This window comes from Mustela putorius, unplaced genomic scaffold (assembly GCF_011764305.1).
Source record: "Mustela putorius furo isolate JIRA1106 unplaced genomic scaffold, ASM1176430v1.1 tig00537284_pilon_pilon_pilon, whole genome shotgun sequence".
In the NCBI taxonomy this organism is placed as follows: Eukaryota; Metazoa; Chordata; class Mammalia; order Carnivora; family Mustelidae; genus Mustela; species Mustela putorius.
In genome coordinates, this window is record NW_025422422.1 from 1,934,843 (window position 1) to 1,958,561 (window position 23,719).

The 23,719-nt window shown below is 51.7% G+C and overlaps 1 protein-coding gene across 1 annotated transcript in view; it reads left to right on the forward strand.

Annotated features, from left to right (window-relative positions):
- Window positions 1–3,215, forward strand: part of HS1BP3 (HCLS1 binding protein 3) — a 29,147-nt gene extending 25,932 nt beyond the window's left edge. The window contains exon 7 of the mRNA XM_004745879.3: window positions 1,057–3,215. Within this exon, the coding sequence (XP_004745936.1) occupies window positions 1,057–1,315 (259 nt within the window). The 3' untranslated portion in view covers window positions 1,316–3,215. The remainder of the gene's footprint in view (window positions 1–1,056) is intronic.
- Window positions 3,216–23,719: the final 20,504 nt, after the last annotated feature.

Consider the following 23,719-nt stretch of genomic DNA (forward strand, 5'->3'; position numbering starts at 1 on the left):
AAATTCCAATCTGAAAGGGCTTCGTTGCATTGGTGCCCCAGGAAGGCACACACACCTGAGAGACCCAGGCACCCCCAGGCCAAGTCCTGTTCCTTCACAAGCTGGCCGTGAGCTCCAGACAAGGCCCTTTATCTCTTTGTACCTCAGTTTTCATATTTCCTGTCTGTGAAATGAGATTACGACCTGCTCCCAGACAGCGTCTAGTTACCATTCAGTGAATTAGTGAACGTGGAAATGCCCAGCCTCGGTAGGCATTCAGCACAGTGTGCCTCGGGTGGCTGGGTGCTGGGATGGATTGAAAGGGTCTTGCATTGTGCATCTGGTTTCCACAAATTGAGTTCCTCCGCCAGGAACCGGCAGCAGATGCTCGCTCAGGCAAAGAGGGCAGAGGCAGGTTGTGGCCTCTGGGATACCTGGTACCTGGGGCAGGTCCTGTGTGACCGTCTCACTGCCACGGGCTGGAGTCCCACCCAGCGATGGGCTGTTGGGTCCAGGACTGAGGCCCCGGCCCTCAGTGGGCCCACAGTGGGCACCGTGGATGGGTGGCACCACCCACCATGGTCAGATCCCCTCATCAAGTCTTTCTTGGGCTGAACTTGGTGCAGACGAGGGCTTGGCTCCTGAAGTCAGACGCCCTGGTCCAGACCCAGGCAACGTCACACGTGGTCGTCTCACAGGTAGCTTGGCCTCCTAAGGCTAGAGTGTCCCACCTGCGGGGTGGAGCTCCGCCGTACCCCCAAGGGGTTTGGGGTAGATCAAGGTACTGTGTATGTCCGCAGTGCTTGGTACAGAGCAGGAACTCGGCGTCTGGCAGCTGTTATTCTTCTTGGGAGGTTGAAGGACAAGTCCCCTAAAGGACCATCATCTAGCGGGGGACCCCCTGAAAAGCAGAGGCCACTGAGGGGCTGCAAGGAAGGCAGAGGCTGTCCCCCAGCTCCCGTGGAAAGGCTGGGTGGGGCGGGGCCCATTGCCCTGCCCAGAGCGGGGTGCCCTTGCCTCGGGCACTTGCTCCCTCTGCAGGAGGTCACATTCAGAGCTTCCCCTCTGGTTCCCTAGAGTTGAAGAGGACTTGGACCAGATTCTGAACCTGGGGGCTGAACCCACAGCCAAGCCCCAGCCCAAGCCCAAGCCGCCAGTGGCCGTTAAGCCAGCACTTCCCCGAAAGCCAGCCGTGCCCCACCCAGCGGGCCCACCAGAGGCCGTAGCGGGGCCGCGGAAGCAGCAGCAGCAGATTCAAGCCATGGACGAAATGGACATCCTCCAGTACATCCGGGACCACGATGCGCCCAGCCAGGCCACCCCCAGCCTCTTCTAACCCTCGCAACCCTGGACTGGCCCTGGGCTGGCAGAGCCTCTCCCCAAAGGGATGTGCACCGAGGGAGGCACCGTGCCCCGCGGGGCCAGGACCTCTGCTGCCAGGGGAGGGGGTAGACGCCCAGGTCATAGGACCCTGTACTACCTTGGTATTTTGTTTTGTTTTATTTGCCTGTGGGGTCAGAGAACCCTGCAGGGCACAGAAAGAGGGATTCCCCACAGCAACTGGGGTCAGATGGTCTCAGCCACGTGGGTGTGGAGGGGAGAGCATGTGGGGTGCCTTGCTAGCCAGGAGCTCGACCCCTTGGATGAAGCTGAGGCCGCAGGAGCCCCAGGGTGCCTTACTCAGGGCAGGGAAACTTTGTGTCCATCGATGCCTGCTGCAGGGTAGGGAGGGTCTGCAAGCCTGGGAGAAGGAGTGGAGTCCCTGGGCAGTGCGGCTCCTGGGGACCTGCAGACTCCAAGAGGGTCCCCGGGGGACAGATGCAGAGTGGGTGCCCGGGAGAGCCTGGTTGGGTGGCGTGTTCCTGAGCAGCCTCTGGTCCCCAGGGGCTAAGCGGAGTGCTTTCCCATGTGTCCAACTCGAGGGAGACATGAGGCCCAGTGCCTGTCTCTTTTGGGTGTGGACGGCCTGACAAGCCCCTGGTCTTCCTCCTTTCCCAGGGAATGCCATGGCCAGTGTCCACCCTTGCAGCTCTGAGCAGAGTGGTCATGGCACCCTCCAGAACACTGCCTGGCCTGAGGCTGGGGCATCCCTCCTACTCACGGTGGGCCTAGGCAGCATACTCTTAGCTGCTGCTTCAAGTACTTTGTCCAGCGGTGGGTGCTGCCAGGCCTCCCCTGTCCCCCAGATCTGGACATGCTCACCGGCCTCTAGGCAGCGGGGACCGCCTCTCCGGGGAGAAGGAGCCCTGTGCCAGAGCAGGGCCAGTGCCTTAGACTTGCCCCCCGCCCCCACACCCCTGCACACGGGGCGGGCATGGTGCAGTGCTCAGGAAATTCAGTGAACGGTGTTGAATAGAGCAAAGAGTATCTTTTTTTTTAAATATATTCTTCATGTTCCGAACTAGTTTTTATTGAGACGGTTTTTAATGAAATGCAACCCCTGTTGTCCCTTGGCTTCTCCCGCTTAATGGAGACCCCAGAAGGGGGTTTGGAGGTGGGACCCCAGAAGCTTTCCTGATCGGGACCACCGGCCAGCCCTGAGGGAGGCTCCAAACCGGGCCGGTTGTTGGCCACCGTCAGTCTCTAGTGCCCTGCTCCTGCCCCGTGTCCAGACCTGTGACCCTGCGGGGCACTCCCTCTGCTCTGTCCTGTGTCTGTTGCACCCCGGCACCTGCGGCAGCTGTCAGGTCTGAGGAGGCTGCCCTCCCCCAGCCTGGGCCAGAGGGACAGGAGGGAAGTAGGCAGTCATGAGGTCTGAGGGCTGCATACCTTCTCCTCTGCCTTCCCGGGGCTTCCAGGTCTTCGTCCCCGGGGCAGCGGCTGCCGGCTGCCGGCTGCGGGGCTCCTCATGCCTGCCATCCACTTCCCTTTCACTGCCAGGCCTCGGGCCCCCACCCTGCAAGGCCTCCGAAGGAGAGAGTGCTGAGGGGAGGGCTGTCTCTCCGCTTTCCCTCCTGTGCCAGCTCCCCACCCGCTGCCCCTACTCAGCAGCTATGACATGGGCGGAGGGCACAGCCGGCAGGTGCCCTAACCCTAACCCTAACCCTAACCCTAACCCACTGCAGGCCGGCCTCCTCCCTGGAGGCCTGGTGCTGCCTAGACACCAGAGTGAAGACCAGCATATCCCCCAATAATGGCGCTCAACTGCGGCTGGTTCTCCTCCGTGGATCTGTGATCTGCTGGTGAATTGACGACGCCCGGTGATCCAATAAAGGTCACATCAGTGACTCACTCCAGCATTTGTTGATGGTGGTTTCTCTGCACCCAGTCTGGCAGGGAACGCTGGGGAGGGCAGGGGAGCATCTTGTTGGCCACGGGCTTGGCAGGGGCTGCTGCCCTGGAAGGCCCCTGGGGTCCGCCACGGCTCTGCCCAGGCTCCCAGGCTGCTGCTCACAGGGCGAGTTGAGGCCAGAGGGAGGATTCCACTGTGTATGCAAACTGGGGCCAAGGGGCCAGAGGCCCAGGCTCCGCAGGGATCACTGCATCAATAACTGGCCAGCTAGGACCCTTGGAAATAGTCTGGAAAGAGGACCCTTAGCATCTCTTCACAGTGGGGACTGGCCTAGGCTTGGACTGGTTTTCGGCTCTTTAAGCTCCAACGTCAAGTACATCCTTACACACTCCCGTCCTGGCCTGCTTCCCCGCTGCTGGAGCTCAGATTCTGAGACACTGCTCTGTGCCTGGGCCCCAGAGGTCCTGGCCAGGTGTTTGTGCAGACTGACAGCCACTGGGGAACTAGAAATGAGTCCCCAGGAGCCAGTGAAGCCCCAAGCTGGGGTGGGCTGTGGGCCAGCACCGGCCTCCTCCCCCTGCTTGGCTTTGGCTCTCGTCTCCAGGCTTCACTTGGGGTCTTGGCTCCCAAGGACAAACAGTTGGACTCTTCTGAGAAGGGCCCTGCAGCCAGAAGCCTGCCGCCGAGTGCTTACCACACGAAGAAAACTCAGAGGTGGAATTCAGGGGCAATGGCCTTTGTTTTGAGGCCTCCATGAGCTCTGTGGACAGGACGTACCCTCCGTGGCGGGGGTCCCCCTCCCCCTTCAGCATGGTTCTCCCCGGAAGCCAGGAACTCCAGTTCTGCTGGGAAGTCCCCATCCTAGCACCCGTCGGGCTAGTCTGTGCAGTGGGGTTCGCTGGGGAGCGCCTGCTCTTCCGAGCTCTGGTACAACCGTGTTCACGTCCGTGCAATGGGCAGGAACATCCCCGCTCCTCCACGAGCTCGAGTCCTCACACTGGATGCAGACAAGACAGCAGACATCCAGCCACTTTCCAGGGTGCTCTGGCCTCGGTGCCCGCTTCCCCTCCCCGCCGCCCGGGCATGGCGTTGGCGCTCTGTGCAGAGATCAAACACCCAGCATCAGGCTTTAGTTTGCCTCCACCCCTGGAATCTCTGGGGAGGCCTGGTGTGGGCAGTTATGCCCAGTCACCCAGATCCCTGACCGTCCGGCTGAGCATATCCTGGGGAGAAAAGCTGCGCGGCTGCCATCCCTGGATGCTGGTGCTGCTGGGGCTCTGATGGCTGCCCAGAGCAGGCCTGGTCAACCCCCAGAGCCTTTTTGAGTGGCTGCCCTTTCAGTGTCAAGTTTCAGAGGGAACAATTCAGTATAAATCCTGATCACTCCAGACCGTTCCCCGGAAGCACCCTGAGGCCTCACAGCAGGGATCGCTGACTGAAGGAGCCTTGGAGAAACCGGCCATTGGGCTCTGGGCATGGAAGGTTCGGGTCCAGCTGGGCTGTGTGACATCCCTTACCCCTACAGCCCACAGTGCCAAGTGAAGAGACTTCCCTGGGCTCTCGTGAAGGGGCCAGCAGGACTGTGACGTCCTGTTCGTGCTGGAGGAATTTCCGTGGGGTGGTCACCAGCGCATCACGGGGGGACCCCGGCCCGGGATGAGCTGAACCCTGATGGGAAGCGGCCGGCTGTCGGTGGGTGGTCAGAAGGCGCCGGCGGGGGACGCCTGGGTGGCTCAGTTGGTTAAGCAGCTGCCTTCGGCTCAGGTCATGATCCCAGCGTCCTGGGATTGAGTCCCACATCCGGCTCCTTGCTCTGCAGGGAGCCTGCTTCTCCCTCTGACTCTGACTTCCACTCTGTCTGCCTATGCTCGCTCTCGCTCGCTCTCTCTCTGACAAATAAATAAATAAAAAATCTTTAAAAAAAAAAAAAAAAAAAAAAAGAAGGCGCCGGCGGGCTCAGCTCGGCCTGGCGTCCAGCCTGGGCACTGAGCCCTGATTGCCAGGTGCTGAGCTATGTCCACCGTGGAGAACGGAGCGACTTGGGGAGCATAACCTGGAGGGCTGGTACTGACCCCTCTCCCGGCTGACCTCGGCTCCAGTCTTCCGTGGCTCCGGCCACGGGTGAGAGCTGAGGGATTTCATTCCCCAAGTCACACTTAGGATAAAAGCACAGTTCTGGAGCAGGGACTGGGGGCTGAGCGCGGCCTGGGTAAGCGGGAATCCCTGCGGACGACTCTCAGAGGCACCGATGCTTCTCTGCCAACGCAGCAGATAGCAGCAGCCTCTAACCGGGCTTTTTAGTGCAGCTGAGTTAGCTCCCCGCAGCCCGGCAGCCCTGCCGGCCGGTCATTCCCTGGATCCGGGGCGAGACAGAGGGAGGCCAGGACCAGAGGGAGGCACAACCCTGGGGCTAGGGGCACACAGGGAGCGAGAGGTGCCGTGAATATTTCCTGAGTGCCTTTCCCAAGCACGGCAGAGGTCACAGCAATAGAGAAACCCCAGCCGTCAAAGTTGAATCTGCCGTGCGCTGTGCGGAGTGCCCAGTTTCAGTCCCGTTCCTCGGGCTCCTGCCCACACAGCAGACGTAGCTGAGGGAGGCACCCCCTCCCCGGCAGCCTCTCGCCCGTCTTCCCTCCCGTCCGACACCACCGCACAGCGCTGCGCATGACCTGAGCCCAGCCTCCCGTCGGCTGTAACAAAGTAGCACGACTGGGTGACGTTAAACAACAGGAATTTATCGTCTCCCCAATCTGGAGCCCAGAAATCCCGAAATCAAGGTGTTGGCAGGGCCACACGCTCTCCGGAGGCTCTGGGGAGAATCCTTCCCTGCGTCTTCTGGCTTCTGGCGGTGGCGGTGACTCCTCGTGTAGCTGCGGCACTCCCGTCTCCTCTTCCTAGGGCCATCGCTTCTGTGTCTTCTCTGGGTTCGCGTCCAAATTCTCTCTTCTTGTAAGAACACGGGTCATTGGGTTAGGACCCAACAGGACTCATTTTACCTTAATTCCACCTGCAAAGACCTGACCTCCAAGTTCCCATTCACAGGTCCGGGTAGACACGAATGTCGAAAGTCGGGAGGAGGCAGTTCCACCCAGTGTAGTCACTAAGGGCCTGGGACCTGCCAGAAGACTGACTGACTGGATAGCAGAAGTGATGATTTCTGTGCCTCCAGCATCTGCTCCAGGGCCTGGCGAAGACCTTCTCCGAGGGCCCGCTAGGTGCCATCTGGGACTTACCATCAAGCTGCCGCTGAGAGTGGACCCAGCCTTTGTCATCACTTGTGACCAAAGGTTAGTGTGTGACTTGTGGAGCTCCAGGCCCTGACCCACGTGGCCAAGGGGTGGCCTAACACCCTCTGCCCCCGGGCTGTCATGCCTCCTCTTCCCCAGGCAATAGCAGGCCCAGAATGGGTCTCAGTTACTTCCTGTCCTGAGCCATGGGCTTTTAGGAGTCCGCTGAGGCAGGCAGCATCCCATTCTGTCCTGTCCCGTCCTGTCCCATGCAAGCGATGGCCTCTGTGGCCTCTGTGGGGGCTCCGTGAGTGTGGCAGCAGTGCCCTGTCTGCATTGGGGAGGGAGCCAGGAGAGAAGTGTCTTCGTTGGCCTCCCGCCATGTGCCAGGTCAGCATTCTCTCGTTGGCAGCTGCCACCTGAAAGGTCGAAACCTCTTCCTCCGAAGTTGCATCTCTTTATTGAATAGGGAAACTTCAAAACTTCCTTTAAAAATGACTCTTTGACCAAGATGGCCTTCAACAGACGAATGGATAAGGCAGATGTGGTCCATATACACTATGGAGTATTGTGCCTCCATCAGAAAGGATGAATACCCAACTTTTGTATCAACGTGGACGGGACTGGAAGAGATCATGCTGAGTGAAATAAGTCAAGCAGAGAGAGTCAGTTATCATATGGTTTCACTTATTTGTGGAGCATAACAAATAGCATGGAGGACACGGGGAGATGGAGAGGAGAAGGGAGTTGGTGGAAATTGGAAGGGGAGGTGAACCGTGAGAGACTATGGACTCTGAGAAACAATCTGAGGGTTTTGGAGGGGAGTGGGGTGGGAGGTCGGGGTACCAGGTGGTGGGTATTAAGGAGGGCACGGATTGCATGGCGCACTGGGTTTGGTGCATAAACAATTAATTCTGTTATGCTGAAAAGAAATTTTTTTAAACAATGACTCTTTGGAGCAACCTGTGGTACATCATGGAGGGTCAGCAGCGGTCGGAGCGGTCCCAGCTAGCAGGGGGCCATGTCTCCCTTTCTAGAGGGACACACTGTGCTGGAGGAGGCCTTTCCCGGTCGGGCCGCTGCAGAACCCTGGCTCAGGAGGGGCTCGATGGCTTTCCCAGGCTCCCGGCCGCTTGGGGCTGCCCTCCCACCAGCAACCTGTCATTTCACTGGGCATCTGAGGAAGCCGGAAAAGGCTCTGACAGAGCTGGTGGGGAGAACCAGCCTCCAGAGTGGGACAGCCGCTTGGCCCACTCCCCGGGTGCCTGAGGGGGCCTCCCCTGTTGTCTCCAGTGGCTTCTCTTCCTTGATGAGATCTCTCTCGGCTTCTCCACATGTGTGGTTCTGCTTCTCCTTTCAGTTTAATAGCCACTTTGCTGATTTCCCCCCAGCAAGGGCTGTTGGTCCCACAAAGTGATCCTTCTAGATTAGACCGCAGAACAGCTGACTTTTTGTCTGCCTGTTTCTCAGACCATCAGGAGCAGCAGAGAGGCTCTGCTTGACCTGCCAGGGGCCCGAGGGCCTCGCTTTACTCCCTGATGGTCTGGGATCCTCATCAGGCTCGTCTGGTTTTATGGGTGGCCCTCGGACAGGAACCCGGGTCCCTGCGACCATAAAATCCACGGGCACGGGAACAAAACAAAAAACGCTTCAGCACCACAGTGAGAGTCTGGCAGTTTTTTCAAAGGTGAACATGAATTTAGCATATGACCCAGCCATTCGGTTTCTACGAACACACCCGAAGGGAGAGGGAACCGCATGTCCTCACAACGCATTGAACACAAATGTGCACAGCAGCTCGGTTCGCCATGGCCAAGAAGGGGAAACCACCACCAAGCCCACAAGCGGGTGATGGGAAGGACAACGTGGGCTCGCCACGCCGCGCGGTGTTACTCAGCAATAAACAAGAGGGAAGTGCTGCCGCCCGCACGGCGTGGACCGATCTCAGAAACGTCGTGCGGAGTGGAAGGTACCGGACTCGGAGAGACCACGGAGCACAGCGTTCTGTTCCCAGGACGTTTCCTCAAGAGGCCGCCCTGCAGAGATGGAACGGAGATGGTCCTCGCCTCCGGCTGGGGGTCGGGACGAGCAGGGACTGCAGATGGACGGAGGATGTTCGGGGGCTTTGTTGCGATAACTGCACCATTCTGCAAATCCACTGAAATTCTTCTACTGCACTTTTAAAATGGGTGAATTTTAAATTAAATTATAGTGTTCAATTATATCTCAATGAAGCGGTTTTACAGATTAATGACTGAATGAAACAGGCGAGCTGACCCACGGGCAGCAGCGTGCTGCAGTTGAAGGGCTGGGTCAGTCTCTGCTCTCCGGCGGCTGGCTATGTGGCCCCAGGCCTCTTACCCACCCTCTCTGTGCCTCAGTGTTCTTACCTATAAAATGGGGATGGTAATCTTCAGTAGGGTAGTTATAGGAGAAAATGAGTTCCTGTTTGTACTGTTCCTATGATCAGGACCTGATGCCTGGTACACACTCCGCAGGCAGAACCAAAGCGCGTCGTGACTCCATTGTTTGCTGCACTGTCAGCAATTCTAGGGTCCGCGTGCTCCTTCTCTTCATCAGGAAGATGAAGCCGATGGGGCCTGCTGTATGAGGGTGGCCAGTGGTGAGAGGCTGTGGCGTTCTCTGCCAGCGTCTCGGCTTCTCTGGGCTGCTGTTGGCCCCTCTGCCGCACGGGGCTACGCAGCCTGCTTGGCCACCGCACGTGGGGTGGGGGTCATGGGAGGGGGCGTCATCAGAGGGCAGATGCGCCATCTGAGACCCACAAGGGGTCCTGGTGGCTGGGGGCTCTGGGATGTGACCAGCGTCCTAGATCTGGATGGACCATGGAGGGTGACCAGAGGGAGGGCAGATGGAACGTGCTGGAAACAAACCTCTGGAGAGGACGTCATTCTGATGAGCGTTGCAGTTGCAAAGCCATGCAGCAGGGAGCTTGTCCCAGCACACCCCGAACCCCAAACCAAGTACGGCTTTCCCAGCACCATGGAGACAAGGAAATAAACAATGGCTTCCCTCTCCTGGCCCTTGACCTTTTGTACAGAGCCACTGGCTAGGCGGGGCTGGGGAAGGAAGCGGTGGTGGAGAGAAGTTTCTGGCTGCTTGTGGCCTGCCCAGACTGTGAAGAGGGCCTGGATATGATGCCCCTTCCTCTTTATGCCTCAGGCCTCCTCCAGCCTCCTCGTCTCCCAGGACGGGCATGGGGGTTCCTGCATTCCCCTTTGGAGGAAGCTACACCCACAAAGACACACACACATGTTCATGGCTCCATCATTCAGAACACACTCAACCGAAGGACGGAACCCACGTCTCCCCGAGCCGGTCAGCAGATAACCAGCCAGGACACCCATAAACAGTGCAATACTGCTCAGCAAAGAAGAGGAAAATGCTAACGAAGATGACGGCATGGCGTCCTCGGAAATAGCCGACGTGAAGAAACCTAGACCCCCAAACTGCAAACGGGGTGATTCCTCTTAGATGAAATTCTAGAAAAGGCAAAATTATTGTGACAGAAAGCAGATCAGTGGTTGCCGGGGCTGGGGCTGGGTAAGGGCGCCTGAGGAAATTTTCTGAGGTGATGGAAACACTCTAAAATTTGAGCATGGCTATAAACAAAATGCATTAAATTGTACGCTTAAAATAGGGGAATTTTACTGTATGTAAATCACACACCCATAAAGCTGCTGGAAAAGGAACCACAGTGCAGAAGTAAATGTCCTCTTGGGCCTTCCGTCCCATAGTCCTGCTCCTCGGTATTTACCCAAGTGGATGAAAAACTCAGAGCCACACAAAAACCTGCACACCTATGTTTATAGCAGCTTTATTCACAATTTCCAAAACGTGGGAGTATCCAAGTAACCAAGACGTCCTTCGGTAGGCGAACAGATAAACACACAGTGATCTATCCAGACAATGGAACGTTACTCAGCACAAAAAAGAAATGAATCATCGAGGTATGAGAAGACCTTCCTTCCAAAGAGGAGCCTGAAAAGCCTGCGAAAGAAGCTTTAAAAGAGGCTCCACACCCTCTCCTCCCAACAGTGGGACCGTCTACAAGAGGCACAGCTATGGCGACGGTAGCCAGATCAGGCTGAGGGAGAGGAGGGATGGACAGAGGGAGCACGAGGGACGTTGAGGGCAGTGAGACTACGCTGTGAAACTGTAAGGATGGATACGTGTCATTCCACATTCGTGCAAACGCACAGAACATACACCTCCAAGAGTGACCCCTGATGTAAAACCCTGGGCTCTGGTGAGATGACGTGTCTACGCAGGTTCATCATTTACAACAAATGTACCACTCTGCCGGGGGTGGTGATAATGGGAGAGGCTGTGTATGCGGGCAGAGGGGACATAGGAACTCTCTGTACTTCCTATTTAATTCTGCTGTGAGCCACAAATTGCTGTAAAGTATAAAGTCGATTTTTAAAAAAAGGAACCACGAGTTGAGGCTCATTCACCCCGAAGATGCCCGCTGCTTCGAGAGGTCAGCCCTGCTGCCCGGGGCTGCTCTCCACCTCCAGTGACACCCCCCACAGCCTCCAGGGATTTCTGGTCCAGCAGATGGGCAAACCTCCCTGCCTCATGAAGTGGAGGACCTGCCCCAGAGTCCCCTGGGAGAAATGAGGGCTCAAAACCCGGCCAGCCTGGAAGCCTCAGGAGTTAACTGGCCTTGGTTCCTTGAAAGCTTATCTCTCTTCTGTATGATTTCCATTCCTCCCTGTAGCTGTCCTGGATAAGCAGGTGGAGAGGATTTACAGCAAGACGGCTCAGTGCCTTTCGGAGGTGGGCGAGCTCCCCTGAGCCAATCATGGAGCAGCACAGCCAGCTTTTCCTTCTTCTGTCTTCTTGTGGAATGAAGCTGAGGGGCTTCAGTGCTAGGAAAACGTTCTAGGAGCTCTCCCAAAGGCCTCATCGAGCTCCAGGGGCTTGGACTACATGGGCCTCAAGAGAATGAGCTTTGGGGCACCTGGGAGACTCAGTTGGGCATCTGCCTGCAGCTCAGGTCATGATCGTGGGGTCACTGCTCAGGTTGGGGGGAGTCTGCGTCTCTCTCTGCCCCTCCCCATGCTTGTGCTCTCTCTCCCTCTCAAATAAATATATAAAACCATAAAGAGAGAGAGAGAGAGAATGAGCCTTCCTGGGAGGAAACTCAGTGGTCCATCAGGACCCAAGGTGCGGGCTCTGAAGTCTCAGTCCTGCCGAATGCCTCCATCACCTCTCCCTTTGGGTCAGAAAGCGCATGGGCCTTTGCTCACTGGGCTCAAGGAAGTCCTGTTGTGTGGTTCTCAAGGGGCAGAGAGCCAAAGACTGCCCACAGGGCGCTGCAGCAGGCAGGGATGCTGCTGTGGGGCTGGGCCGGGCCTCCGAGTCCCCGGAGAGTCACCTGCTGTGGCGTCGGACACAGGTGTTTTGTCCCATGGTCAGCTCCACGTGAACACGCTGCATGGCTACGTTCCAGGTTTACGTGGGGTACCTCGTTTCCCCTTAATGGAAGCCCAAGGTGTTATTTATGCTACTACGTGAGAGGCAGCTCCTGCTGACGTTCCTGCCTGTTCCTGAAGGACATTTTCTCTTGGCGTTGGTGTTTGGGCTCAGCTTGAGGAAGAGGCCCTTAGACCTGAGGCTTAAGGGTCCCAAGTTCAGAGAGAAGAGAGGAGGAAGCCCAGAGCCTGAATCCAAGAAGTGGGTCCCCAGGCTCATGTGGAGATCAGAATGATGTAAAAATGATGCAGCCCTTGGCCAGTCCCCAGGCCTGCCTCTCGCCCTTCTCACGCTGGGACCCCATCCCACCGACCACTCACCTCAGAAATGTCCCACTCTCTGGAGGGGCTTATTAGCTCATTGTAATTATTCTGGTTCTTCGATGAACATGCATTTCCTCATGTTTTTCTAGGTCTTTTCAAGTTAATTTCGATCATTTATATTTTTCTAGAAAGTTGTCCAGATGTCAAATACATGTCACACTCTTTTATAACTTTAAATATTGTCTTCATATTGTTGGCTAATGTGCAATCTTCATTTCTAGGGTTTTTTTTTTTTAATTGTCTCTCTCTCCCTCTCTTTTTTTTTTTTGTTTTAAGATTTTATTTATTTGTCAGAGAGAGAGAGAGAGCTCTAGCAGGGGGAGCAGCAGGCAGAGGGAGAAGCAGGCTCCCCACTGAGTAGGGAGTCTGAGGGGGGCTCAATCCCAGGACCCTGGGATCATGACCTGAGCTAAAGGGAGACACTTAACCGACTGAGCCACCCGGGCACCCCTTTATTCTCTTTTTTTAACTGGTTATATTTGTCAGGAATGTATTCATCTTTTTTAAAAATTGAGTTTTGTTTTTAAAGATCTATTTTACTTCTTTTCCATCTAATTCATTAACTTCTGCTTTAACTTGATCCTTTTCTCTTTTAGGGTTTTTTTTTTTTTTTTTTAGAAGCACATTTCTAATTTACTTCCCCTTTTTTGTTGTTACTTTTAAAAATAGGTAAGTCTACAGAATTTTCTATGGCACAGTTTGGGTCACCTCCCACAGATTTCATAATTTTCTCATTTTCATTAATTTTTTAGAAGTCTAACTCGGAAGTTTTTATTTCCTGTTGAATAGTGAGGAGCTATTTTAAATACTAGTAGTGTTGACATGTTGGTGCTATTGCTTCCAAGGTTTTACCACTATTATTATTATTTTTATCCTTCTGTGATTCATTTCTAGTCTTATTGCATTATGGTCTGGGAAAGGGGATCCATATGATTTCTGCTTTCTATAATTTTAAAATCTTCCTTTACAGCCTAGCACCTAAGTAACTTCTATAAGTGTTAAGTGGAAATTTTAAAATATATATTCTGTGGGGTGCCTCGGTGGCTCTGCCTTCGGCTCAGGTCATGATCCCAGGGTCCTGGGATTGAGCCCCGAGTTGGGCTGTCTGCTCAGCAGGGAGCCTGCTTCCCCTCCTCTCTCTCTGCCTGCCTCTCTGCCTACTTGTGATCTCTGTCTGTCAAATAAATTTTAAAAATTAAAAAAAAAATAGAACTATCCTACAACCCAGCAATTGCACTACTAGGTATTTACCCAAAGGATACAAAAATTTGAAGGGGCACGTGTACCCTGATATGTACGGCAGCATTATCAACAACAGCCAAATTGTGGAAAGAGCCCAAATGTCCATGGACTAATAACAGATAAAGATGTGAGATGCACATACGCGCACACACGCACAATGGAATATTACTCAGCCATCAAAAAGAATGAAATCTTGCCATTTGCAACAATGTGGATGGAGCTAGAGTGTATTATGCTAAGTGAAATAAGTCAATCAGAGAAAGACAGTTATCATATGATCTCACTCATATATGGAATTTAAGAAACAAAACATAGGGAAAGAGGATTGAAAAAAGAGGGGGAGACTCTTATCTATAGACAACAAACAGAGGTTGCTGGAGGGGATGTAGGAAGGGGATGGGCTAGTTGGGTGATGAGTATTAAGGAGAGCACTTGTGATGAGTCCTGGGTGTTGTATGTAAGTGATGAATCACTAAATTCTACTCCTGAAACCAATATTACACCAGATGTTAAGTACCTAGAATTCAAATAAAAAATTGAAAAAATATATACCAGAGTTTAAACAAAATAGTGGGGTACTAGTACGAGGATAGACATATAGATCGATGGAATGGACTGAGTGTCCAAAAATAAATGTGTACATCTAAATGGTCAATTGATTTTTGACAAAGGTGCCAGGAGCATTGAATGCAGAAAGAATAGTCTTTCCAACAAATGGTGCCAGAGAGGGTATCTAAATGCAAATGAACACACTTGGATCATGCCTCACATCATATACAAAAATTGTCTCCAAATGGATCAAAGACCTAAATTAATATAGAAGCTAAATCTGTAAAATCCTTAGAAAAAAAAACATAGGGGTAGATTTTCATGACCTTGGATTTGGCAATGGATTCTTGGATATGCCCCAAAAAACACAAGCAGCAAAAGAAAAAATAAATTTAATGTCATCAAAATCAAAGGAGATTGTGCTTCAAAGGACATCACCAAGGGAATAGAACATCTACTCAGAGAATGGAAGAAAGTACTTGTAAACCATATATGTGATAACAATCTGGTATCCAGAATGCATAATGAGCTCTGATAGCTCAACAATAAAATAAAACATAATTTAAAAGATGCCCAGAGGACTTTGACAAGCATTTCTCCAAAGAAGATACACAAATGGCACATGAAAATATGCTGAACACCAGTAGTCATCAGGAAAATGAGAATCTGAACCACAATGAGATACCATTTCACACTCACTAGAACGGCTTTAATTTAAACAAATTGGAAAAATAACAAGTTTGTGAGGTTATGGAGATATTGGAATCCTCACACACGGCTGGTGGGAATATAAAATGGTACAGCTGCTGAGGGAAAAAATTGGTGGTTCCCTCAAAAAGTTCAACAAAAAATTATCAGAAGATCTAGCAATTCCACTCACAGTATATGCCCCCACAGAATTCAAAATAGGTGTTCAAACAAAACTCGCACAGGAATATTCATGGTAGAGGTACTCAGTTGGTAGAGCACATGACTCTTGATCTCAGGGTTGTGAGTTCAAGCCTCATGTTGGGCGTGGAGCATACTTAAAAATAAATAAAAATTTAAAGAGTATTCACGGTAGCCCCATTCATAAAATTGCTCATGGATGGAAACAGCTGAAATGTCCATCAGCTGATGGGGGAATAAACAAAAGGTTCTAGATCCACACAGTGAAATATTTTCAGCCAGAGGGCATCAGCCCAGGAAGTACTGATGTGTGCTCCAACATGGGAGAACCTTGAGGACTTTATGCAGAGCAGAAGAAACCCAATACAGGAGACCGCGTACTGTATGAACCATTTATATGAAATGTCCAGAATGGGAAAATCTATAGAGACAGAAAGTGGATCCGTGTTTGCCAGGGACAGAGGGCTGGAGAAATGGGGAACAATCATTTCTGTCTGCCTAATGACTATGGGCTCTCTTTCTGGGGTGATGAAATGATCAGAAGTAGGTAGTTGTGATGGGTGTACAACATCGCGAATGTACCAACCCACAGGATTTAACACTGTAAAATGGCTAAAATGGTAAATTTTACATTATGTGTGTTTTACCACACACACAAAAGTGTGCCTATAGCGTGCTGGGCAACAAGCCCAGCAAGGAAGTTGGGCTTGCTTGCCAGGCCAAGAGGCCATAGAGTCACTAGATGATGGGGAGCAGGGGGGTGGTGGGGAACAGGGGGAGCCGTAGAGGATGAAAGACGGAGACAGATGGAGAAAGGGGGCGGCCTGTTTCTACAGATGATGTTGGAATCCTGGTGAGAGAGGCCACAGGAGTGCAGGCCTCCCAGGTTTGAGAAGCCGTGTGTGTGTTTGCGCATTTCCTGGGAATGATATGGGCTGGGACTTGTCTTTCTTGGCTGCTTCTAAACCAAAGACAAGCTCTCCCCTGGTTTGGCAGGAAACCTGTGAAGCTATTGCCAGACATCTGTTTCATTTTCTTTGGCAACAAAAGACTTCCTAAGAGATAGACTCAAGGCTTAGAATTGGGGACATCCATAACGCTTGCTGCTTCTCTCCCATGGAAGCTGAAACCCCAGCTCCAGCTCGAGTTGAGAGAGGGCCAGACCCGGGCTGGGGTGGGGCGGGGCGGGAATGGAGCACTGGGAGGAGGAAATGAGTGAGGCGGGGAAGGATGGGGGATGGGGAGGGGCAGCCGCACAACCAGGCCAGGCCCAAGCAAACTCTGGACATCCAGCGTCTGGAGCCAAGTCCCTCATGGGGTGTGGGGGTGGGGTGAGCCCTCTCCCTGTGACCTGCTTGACTTCTGAAATGGAGAAACTGGGGGACCCGTCCAGGACAAAGAGCATGGGCCCTGACACCAGAGGGGCCATGTTTGAATCCCAGCTGTTTACTCTCCCAGCGACCTTGGGCAAGTCTCCGTGCTCTCATCTGTAGAAGGGGAAATAATATCCACCTCATTAATTTGTTGCTGGGAATGCACTTGAACTGTGAGCAGAGCAGAGCACCCTAGTGGGGGTCCGCAAATGTATCAGAATCCTCCAGAGAACTGGGCAGGGGGGACCACCGTGGCCGGGCCTGCCGACCTCTGTGCCTCTGTCCCCACACCTGGAACAGCAGTGGCCTCACACTGACTTTCCATTATTTTATGACTAGGAACTCCAGACCCAGGCTGTTCCCAGGGATTGTTTAAAAGGAGGGCAACTTATGGGACACCTGGGTGGCTCAGTCAGTTAAGCATCTGCCTTGTGATCTCAGGGTCCTGAGATGAAGCCCCACATGGCATCCGGCTCCCTGCTCAGCGGGGAGTCTGCAGCTCCTTCTCCCTCTGCCCCTCCCCACCTCGAGCTCACTCTCTCTCAAATAAATAAATCTTTTTTTTTTTTTTTTTAAAAGGTAGGACAGCTTATCTAGGGCCTGAGAGACACATAAGACTGAGAAGCTTTTCATTCCTCAGCTGAGGTTCAAGCGACGAGATGACCATTGACAGAGAGACAGCTGCCCCTCAGACCATCCCAGGGCCAACCTGGGCCAGACTCCCTGGGGAACACGGGTGAAAAAAAAAAAAAAGTGGCCCCAGCTACACTCCTGCCTTCCAGCACCTTCTCTGAGTTTCTCAGACCTGTGAAGTGTGAAGTACTGTTATTTAAAATATTTACACATTAACAAGGCCAATGGCAGTCCATTCCCATAAAGAAAAACTGCAAGGTCCAGTCATTTAGGAAGTTTGGGGGTGGGGGGCTTTGGAGGGCCCTCTAGAGAAGAGCAGGGTCTGTCCCTACTGGCCCTCTGGCCCTCTTAGGCCCAGCACGAGTCCGTGGATCATCTAGTATCCCTGTCTCCATCTTGGGGAGGTAAAGGGACTGGCGTGAGAAGGGTGCCCAGCGGGGAAGTGGCTGAGCTGGAGCGGAAACCCATGTCCGCTGCCGTGTAGACCAGGGTTGCCAAGATGCTGTGTAGACCAGGGTTGCCAAGAACACTCTGTCTACTGAGTGGGCCAAGCATGGCGACATCCCAGGATTCTTTTAACAAGCTTTGTTGAGACACGATTCACATACTATACAATTCTCCCACTTAAAATGCACAAGTCAGTGATTCTTACTACATTCACAGAGTTGCACAACCACCCTCACAATCAATTTCAGAACATTTTTCACCACCTAAGAAACCCCACACTCTTTGGCTACCATATGCCAATCTCCCCAACCCCCCAGCCCTAAGCATTCGATCCATTTTCTGTCTTCTATACATTTGCCCATTCTGGACCATTTCATACCAGTGAAACGATCAAATCTATGGCTTTTTGTTCGCTGCCTCTTCCACCTGGCACGAGGTTCCCCTATGTTCTAGCATGTGTCAGCGTTTCATTCTTCTTATGGCCAAATAATATTCCCGCGTATGGCTAGACCACACTTTGGTTATCCATTGACTAACTGATAGACATTGGGGTTGTTGCTACCTTTTAACTATGATGAGTAACGTTGCTCTGAATGTTCACACACAAGTTTTTGTGCAGACACACGTTTTCATTTCTCTTGGATGTATTCTCAGCAGTAGAATTGCTGAATCGTATGGTAATTCTATCTTTAACATTTTTGAGGAGCTACCAGACTCTTTTCCAAAGTAGACGCAGCACTTTATGTTCCCAGCAGCCCCGGGTGAAGGCTTGGACTTTTCTACATCTTCCCAACACTTGTTACTATCTGTCTTTTCATGTTAGCCATCCTCGTGAGTGTGAAGTGGTATCTCATGGTGCTTTCGATTTGCATTTCCTGCTAATGATGCTGAGCATCTTTTCATGGGCTTATTAGCCATTCCTGCATCTTCTTTGGAGAAACGTCAATTCAGATTCTCTCCCCATTTTGTAACTGGATTGTTTGACTGTTTATGATTGAGTTGTAAGAGGTCCTTATGGACTCGAGCTACAGGTCCCCTATCAGATCTATGATTTGCAAATACTGTTTCCCATCCTATGGGCTACGTTTTCACTTATTCGGCAGTGTCCTTTGAAGCATGGGAGTTTTAAATTGTTATGTCGTCCAGTGTATTTTGTTTTTCTTTGGTAGTTTATACTTTGGGTGTCACAGACTTCCCTGTTTTGTTTTGTTTTGTTTTGTTTTTAGCATTTTTTAAAAAGACTTTTATTTATTTATTTATTTGTCAGAGAGAGAGAGAGAGAGAGAGAGCACAAGCAGGGGGAGAGGCAGACAGAGGGAGAAGTCAGCTTCCCGCTGAGCAAGGAGCCTGATGTGGGACTTGATCCCAGGATCCTGGAATCATGACCCGAGTCGAAGGCAGCTGCTTAACCAACTGAGTCACCCAGATGTCCCAACTTCCCTGTTCTATAAGGCAATATTTAGCATAGAGAAATACACCCATACCAAAATAGCGAAACCTCTTTGTTTTTTTAATCTGAGACTTTTAAAGAATTTTTTTTTATTAATACTACACATTGATCCAAACATAATCTGATGCAACTTCTGGAAATTCAAATAAGAAGGATACTATATGTAAAGAATTCTAGCCAAAACGAAAGTAGCATCTGACAGAGAACTAAGGGTGAAGTCAGTAATGCAATTAGTTACAAGATTCATAGGCCGATGGAATAAAGATTTATCTACAACTTAGGGGAAGCCTCCCTTTTGCTGGTGGAGAGGCTAGAAAGAAATTTCTCCTATGGCTTCTTCTAAGGGGAGAAGGTATTTGGACTCATCAGCTAGAAGAGCATGTACTCCCCGAGAACTTATCTATCCACAGTTGAATCCCCTTCCCTTCGTGTTTCCAGACACCGTCTCATCCTGCCAACCGTTTTGCCCCATGTGAAATTGTCCTTGTAGTCACCTTTTTAAAATACCAATAGGAGTACCTCACTTCCCTTCTTGAAATTCTTCAATAGCTCCCACTTGCCCTCAGGATAAAGTCTGAGCTCTTTAACCTGACTTAACGAGAGGCTACGTGATTTGACCCCAGCCTACAGGAGCTGGTAATTTTGAACACATCCCCGACTCTGGATCTTAGCCCACTCAGCCCTCCGTTCTCTTAATTTACTCACACTTTGAACAAGTCCACTATCTGCGTCTTTGTCCAAGATGATAGCAGATTTGAAGCATCAGACTATAAAGAACAGAAAAGAGCTTCTCCAGGAAGGGTCCTCATACTGCCGGTTTCTCTGCAGTGGGACACATTGAAAATTTTACAAAAAGCAGGTCTAGATATTCCATAAATTGGGTAATCTGAGACCATTCATTCACGGCCAGCAGAAACACTCGGCTCATCCAATAGCCTGATGATCAGACTATGACCTAATATGGTAGAATTCGGACGCTTTACAAGGATAAAGCTAATGATATATTCTTTTCAATGCGCTGTTGTCAGGAAGCATGTGGATATGCAGTCTTGTTTAGAATGATTTCCTTATATACTGGTGGATGCAAAATTTTAAAAATATATATTCTTGAATTAATATTGCATTATAAATACTAGCATATAAATATTCAAGAAAACTTGACCCTCCAAATCAATGTCCTTTCATGAATTTTACTAACGGAAGTTTGATAACAGAGGGAAAAGATGACCACCCTCTAATTCTCTGTACCAATGTTTAAGAAAATAAGTTTTTAGAAATGCAAAAGAAATCAGTATATGTTCATTATAAGAAAAACACAGATAAACCAAAAGGAAAATATGATACTTTCCAAAGATAATCACTGACACCATTTTAAAATATATTCTTCTGTATTTGTATTGTGCATTCATGTATATGTAAATGATTCATATAGATACAGATACGGATATAGATATATATACAATGTATATATATGTGATCCTTTAAAAAAAAGTGTGCTCTCACGGACAGATGTTGTAACATGTTTCTGTGTGCTGTGAGGAGTTCCGTGTGATGATATCATGAACGTCTGTGTGTGCCTGAGTGTGACCGGGCTGTGGTTTGTCTATACTACCTTTTATGTAACTGTCTGTGGGACACTTGGGGTATTTCTCGTGTTTTCTCCTCCTCCTCTGATTCTGGGCTGAGGGTGACTTGGAGGCTGATGCTGGAACCATTCTTTAGGCGGACTGGGCTCTCTCTTACTTGAAAACATGGTGCATCTCCTGGTAGGGCCATTCCGACTTGTAATAATGACGCTTTGTGGCTTAATGAGAACAGGGCTCTATTAATCCCTCTTTGTCTGACCTCAGCCAACCTCGCTCTCAGTGAAAGCTGGATTCTTAGGCCCTTGGGACCCTATTGAGCTGTTGTCATAGCGATCGTTGCTGGGGGCGGGGTCATTGGGCCAATGTCCCTAACCAGACCATCTCTGTCTTAATGACACACACAGGTCATGCCTGTTCAATCCCAAACCCGGAGAGGGACATGACTAACCCCGATGCTATGCTAGTGTTTGTCCTGACTGCCCTGACGCTGGGGCCCCCTGAAGGCTGTCTGAGGCCTGGCATACTCTCTCCGGGAAGGGCAGCTCTGCTCACCTGGTGCTCTGTCCCCCATGGCCCTGGGAGCACCCCCAAGCCTCTGCAGGCTTGCGGCTCAGAGGACACTACGGCTGAAGTGAGCCCTCCCCACCTTAAGAAGGCCCGAGGGAAGCCAGACAGACAGGCCGTTTGCTGCCTCACACAGCAAAGCTTCTTGTTATCTGATGTCAGGGCTGAAGGACCTTGGAGGCTATTGGGTACACCTCTCTGTTGTACAGATAGAGAATCTGAGGCACAAGGAGCCAGATCTGATTCCAAACTACCTGACGAGTCAGGGGAAACCATCTGAACCAGTCAGTCCTGGTTGTAACATCTCGAAAAAGGAACATGTCTGGAGTCAGTTGTAAGACAGTTGATATTTTTACAGTAAGTTCTTTATTTTTTTTAATTATTATTATTTCCCAAGTAGTCCAAGAATACATTTTTCTTGGGGGAGGGGGAGAACATTGCAGAGAAGTTTCCAAGTTCCTTTGGCCTCTGTCTCCGATCCCAGTTCTCTCCCCCTGAGACAGACGCCCAGTGTGGAATGTGCCCGAATCTGACTTTAAAGTGCCCACATCTATTGGCTTGACCTGGATGACCAGGACGATGGGGGTAAGGCAGGCTCATGTCCCCACCTTGGCATGAATCCAAGCAGCTCACTGTGGCTGGGAGCAGTGCCCAGGGGAGAGGCACCTCCGTGGCCCCTGTGGTGGCGGGGAGTGCGGGACATGCCAGCACGGCTGTGTCCTCGCTCCGGGCTGTGACAGCTCCTCCATTTTCTTGCCCCGAGTCCTGTGTTGGAATCCCAGCAGCCCCTGCTTCTGGCCTGGATTGGATGCCAGGAGCCTGAGCAGAAAAATGGAAACTTTTCCAGCAGAGTTTAGTAATCTCTCCAATAGGCCGCAGGCCCCAGGGGACAGTGCTCACTCGGGCTTCAGGTGCCTGTGCCCCTCTTGCATTTCCACACCCCCTCCCCCCATTCCAGCCGCTCCCCACCCCCACTCTACCTCCCCAGCATCTGTCCCCTCCTTCTCCTAGGCCAGGGAGAAGCTCAGCCGACCATTCCGGGAACCCATGGAGGAGGAGGAAGGTTTCAGAGAATTCAAAGAGCACAACAATGTATCCGAGTTAGTCAGTCCTAACCTGAGAGAAATGCTGACATTGAAGGCAAGAGACAGGGAGGAAAGAGGCTTTCCAGGTCCTCCCCCACCACCTTGTAATGTTGTAACACAGCAGAGGTTTGCCGCTAGGAAACAACCAGCTCTTTTTCTCTTGAATTTCTCTCAGTCCCACTCTTTGAGAACCTCCTAGAATTTCAGGACTCACTGGCTGGATTTCTAAATGCATCAAAATTTTCAAGATTGGTTTTTTTAATCAGTTAAAATCTTTATTTTTTTTTTCTCAAGCAAAAAATCTTACCCAGAGCTTTAACATGTCTGACACAGAAAAATCAAAGCATTTTCTCCAGGCAAAGTAGTTTGCTTGGCAGAAGCCCTCTTATGTCTGTAGAATCCTCAGCTTTCTTCAGGCCAGTTTTGATCACCTCCCACCAAAATCAGCTTCCTTCTCTTACAGCTGAGAAGACTGAAGCAGAAGGCTCAGGGGCTTGCAGAAGCTTCCCCCCCCCACACCCCACCCCGCCCCCCCACCCCGCCCCACCCCCCAAATAAGGCACATCTTACACCTCCCAGGACACCTGGAGATCTGGCCAGGGCTCCAACCCTGGCACAAGAACTTCCTTAGCCTGAAACTGTAAATTTGAACAAAATCAGAGCTTGTGAGGACACTTGGCAAGTGTGTCGCTGCCGAGGGAGAGGGGAAGGGAGGGGGTCATGCTGCCATGGTTACGCTGGCCCAGGAAGTGACCTTTTGCTCCAGCGTCCTGGAATGGATGCCTCTTTCCCACTGGGCTGGGGGCGGAGGAGGATGGCCAGAGCTAAGGTGGAGGGCCTCATGAGGCCTCTAACACCCTCCATCCCTCCCCTCCCGCCCCCAGCTCCAATGCCACACCATAAACGTGGAGAGAACCCAGGGCTCCTCCCTCCGCTGGGCCTCCCTCTTCATGTGGAAATTAGCGATGATGCATGTGTGTGGCCATGAGGGGTGGCCCTGAGCTGGACCTCCAAACACAGTCCAGGGGCCCAGATCCAACCCAGAGTCCAGTGAGCCCAGCCCCTCGGATCCGCACGATGGTTCCCAGCCCGGGGAATGCAGGAGGTGAAGAGCCAGCAGACTCCGGAGGAGATGAGACACTTGCGGGGACCAACAGGGAAACGGGCACTTCAAACACAGGAGAAGGACTACTTTGATGTCTCGGGGGATGAAGTACAGAGGCAGGAAGAAAGGCCACTTTGTCTCTGCATGGGAGGGGCTGGAGGAGGGAGATGGAGGTGCATTTCTCTGACCATGCTGGGGTCTTGAAGGATGAGAAGGAGTTTTCCAGGAGAAAAAATGGGGGGTGGGTGGAGAAAGAAAAGGACAGAGATTAGCATTCAGGATGACAAAGCAGATGGTGTCCAAACCTGTGAGGGCCTGGACAGGGACGGGGGGGGGGGAACCTAGTGTGGGCTGCAGAGGCATTGGGCAGACACAAAAGAAAGTGATGGATAGATGTAACAGATGTAAACATCTGGGTCACATCCTGTGGGGCAGTAGTTTTCCAAGTACTGGTGGCCCAAAAAGTGTTTCAGGAGGGCCCCCAAAGTGGGTAGGGAGTAAGCTCTGGGTCCCTCCTTCCTCCATTTTATATTCTGG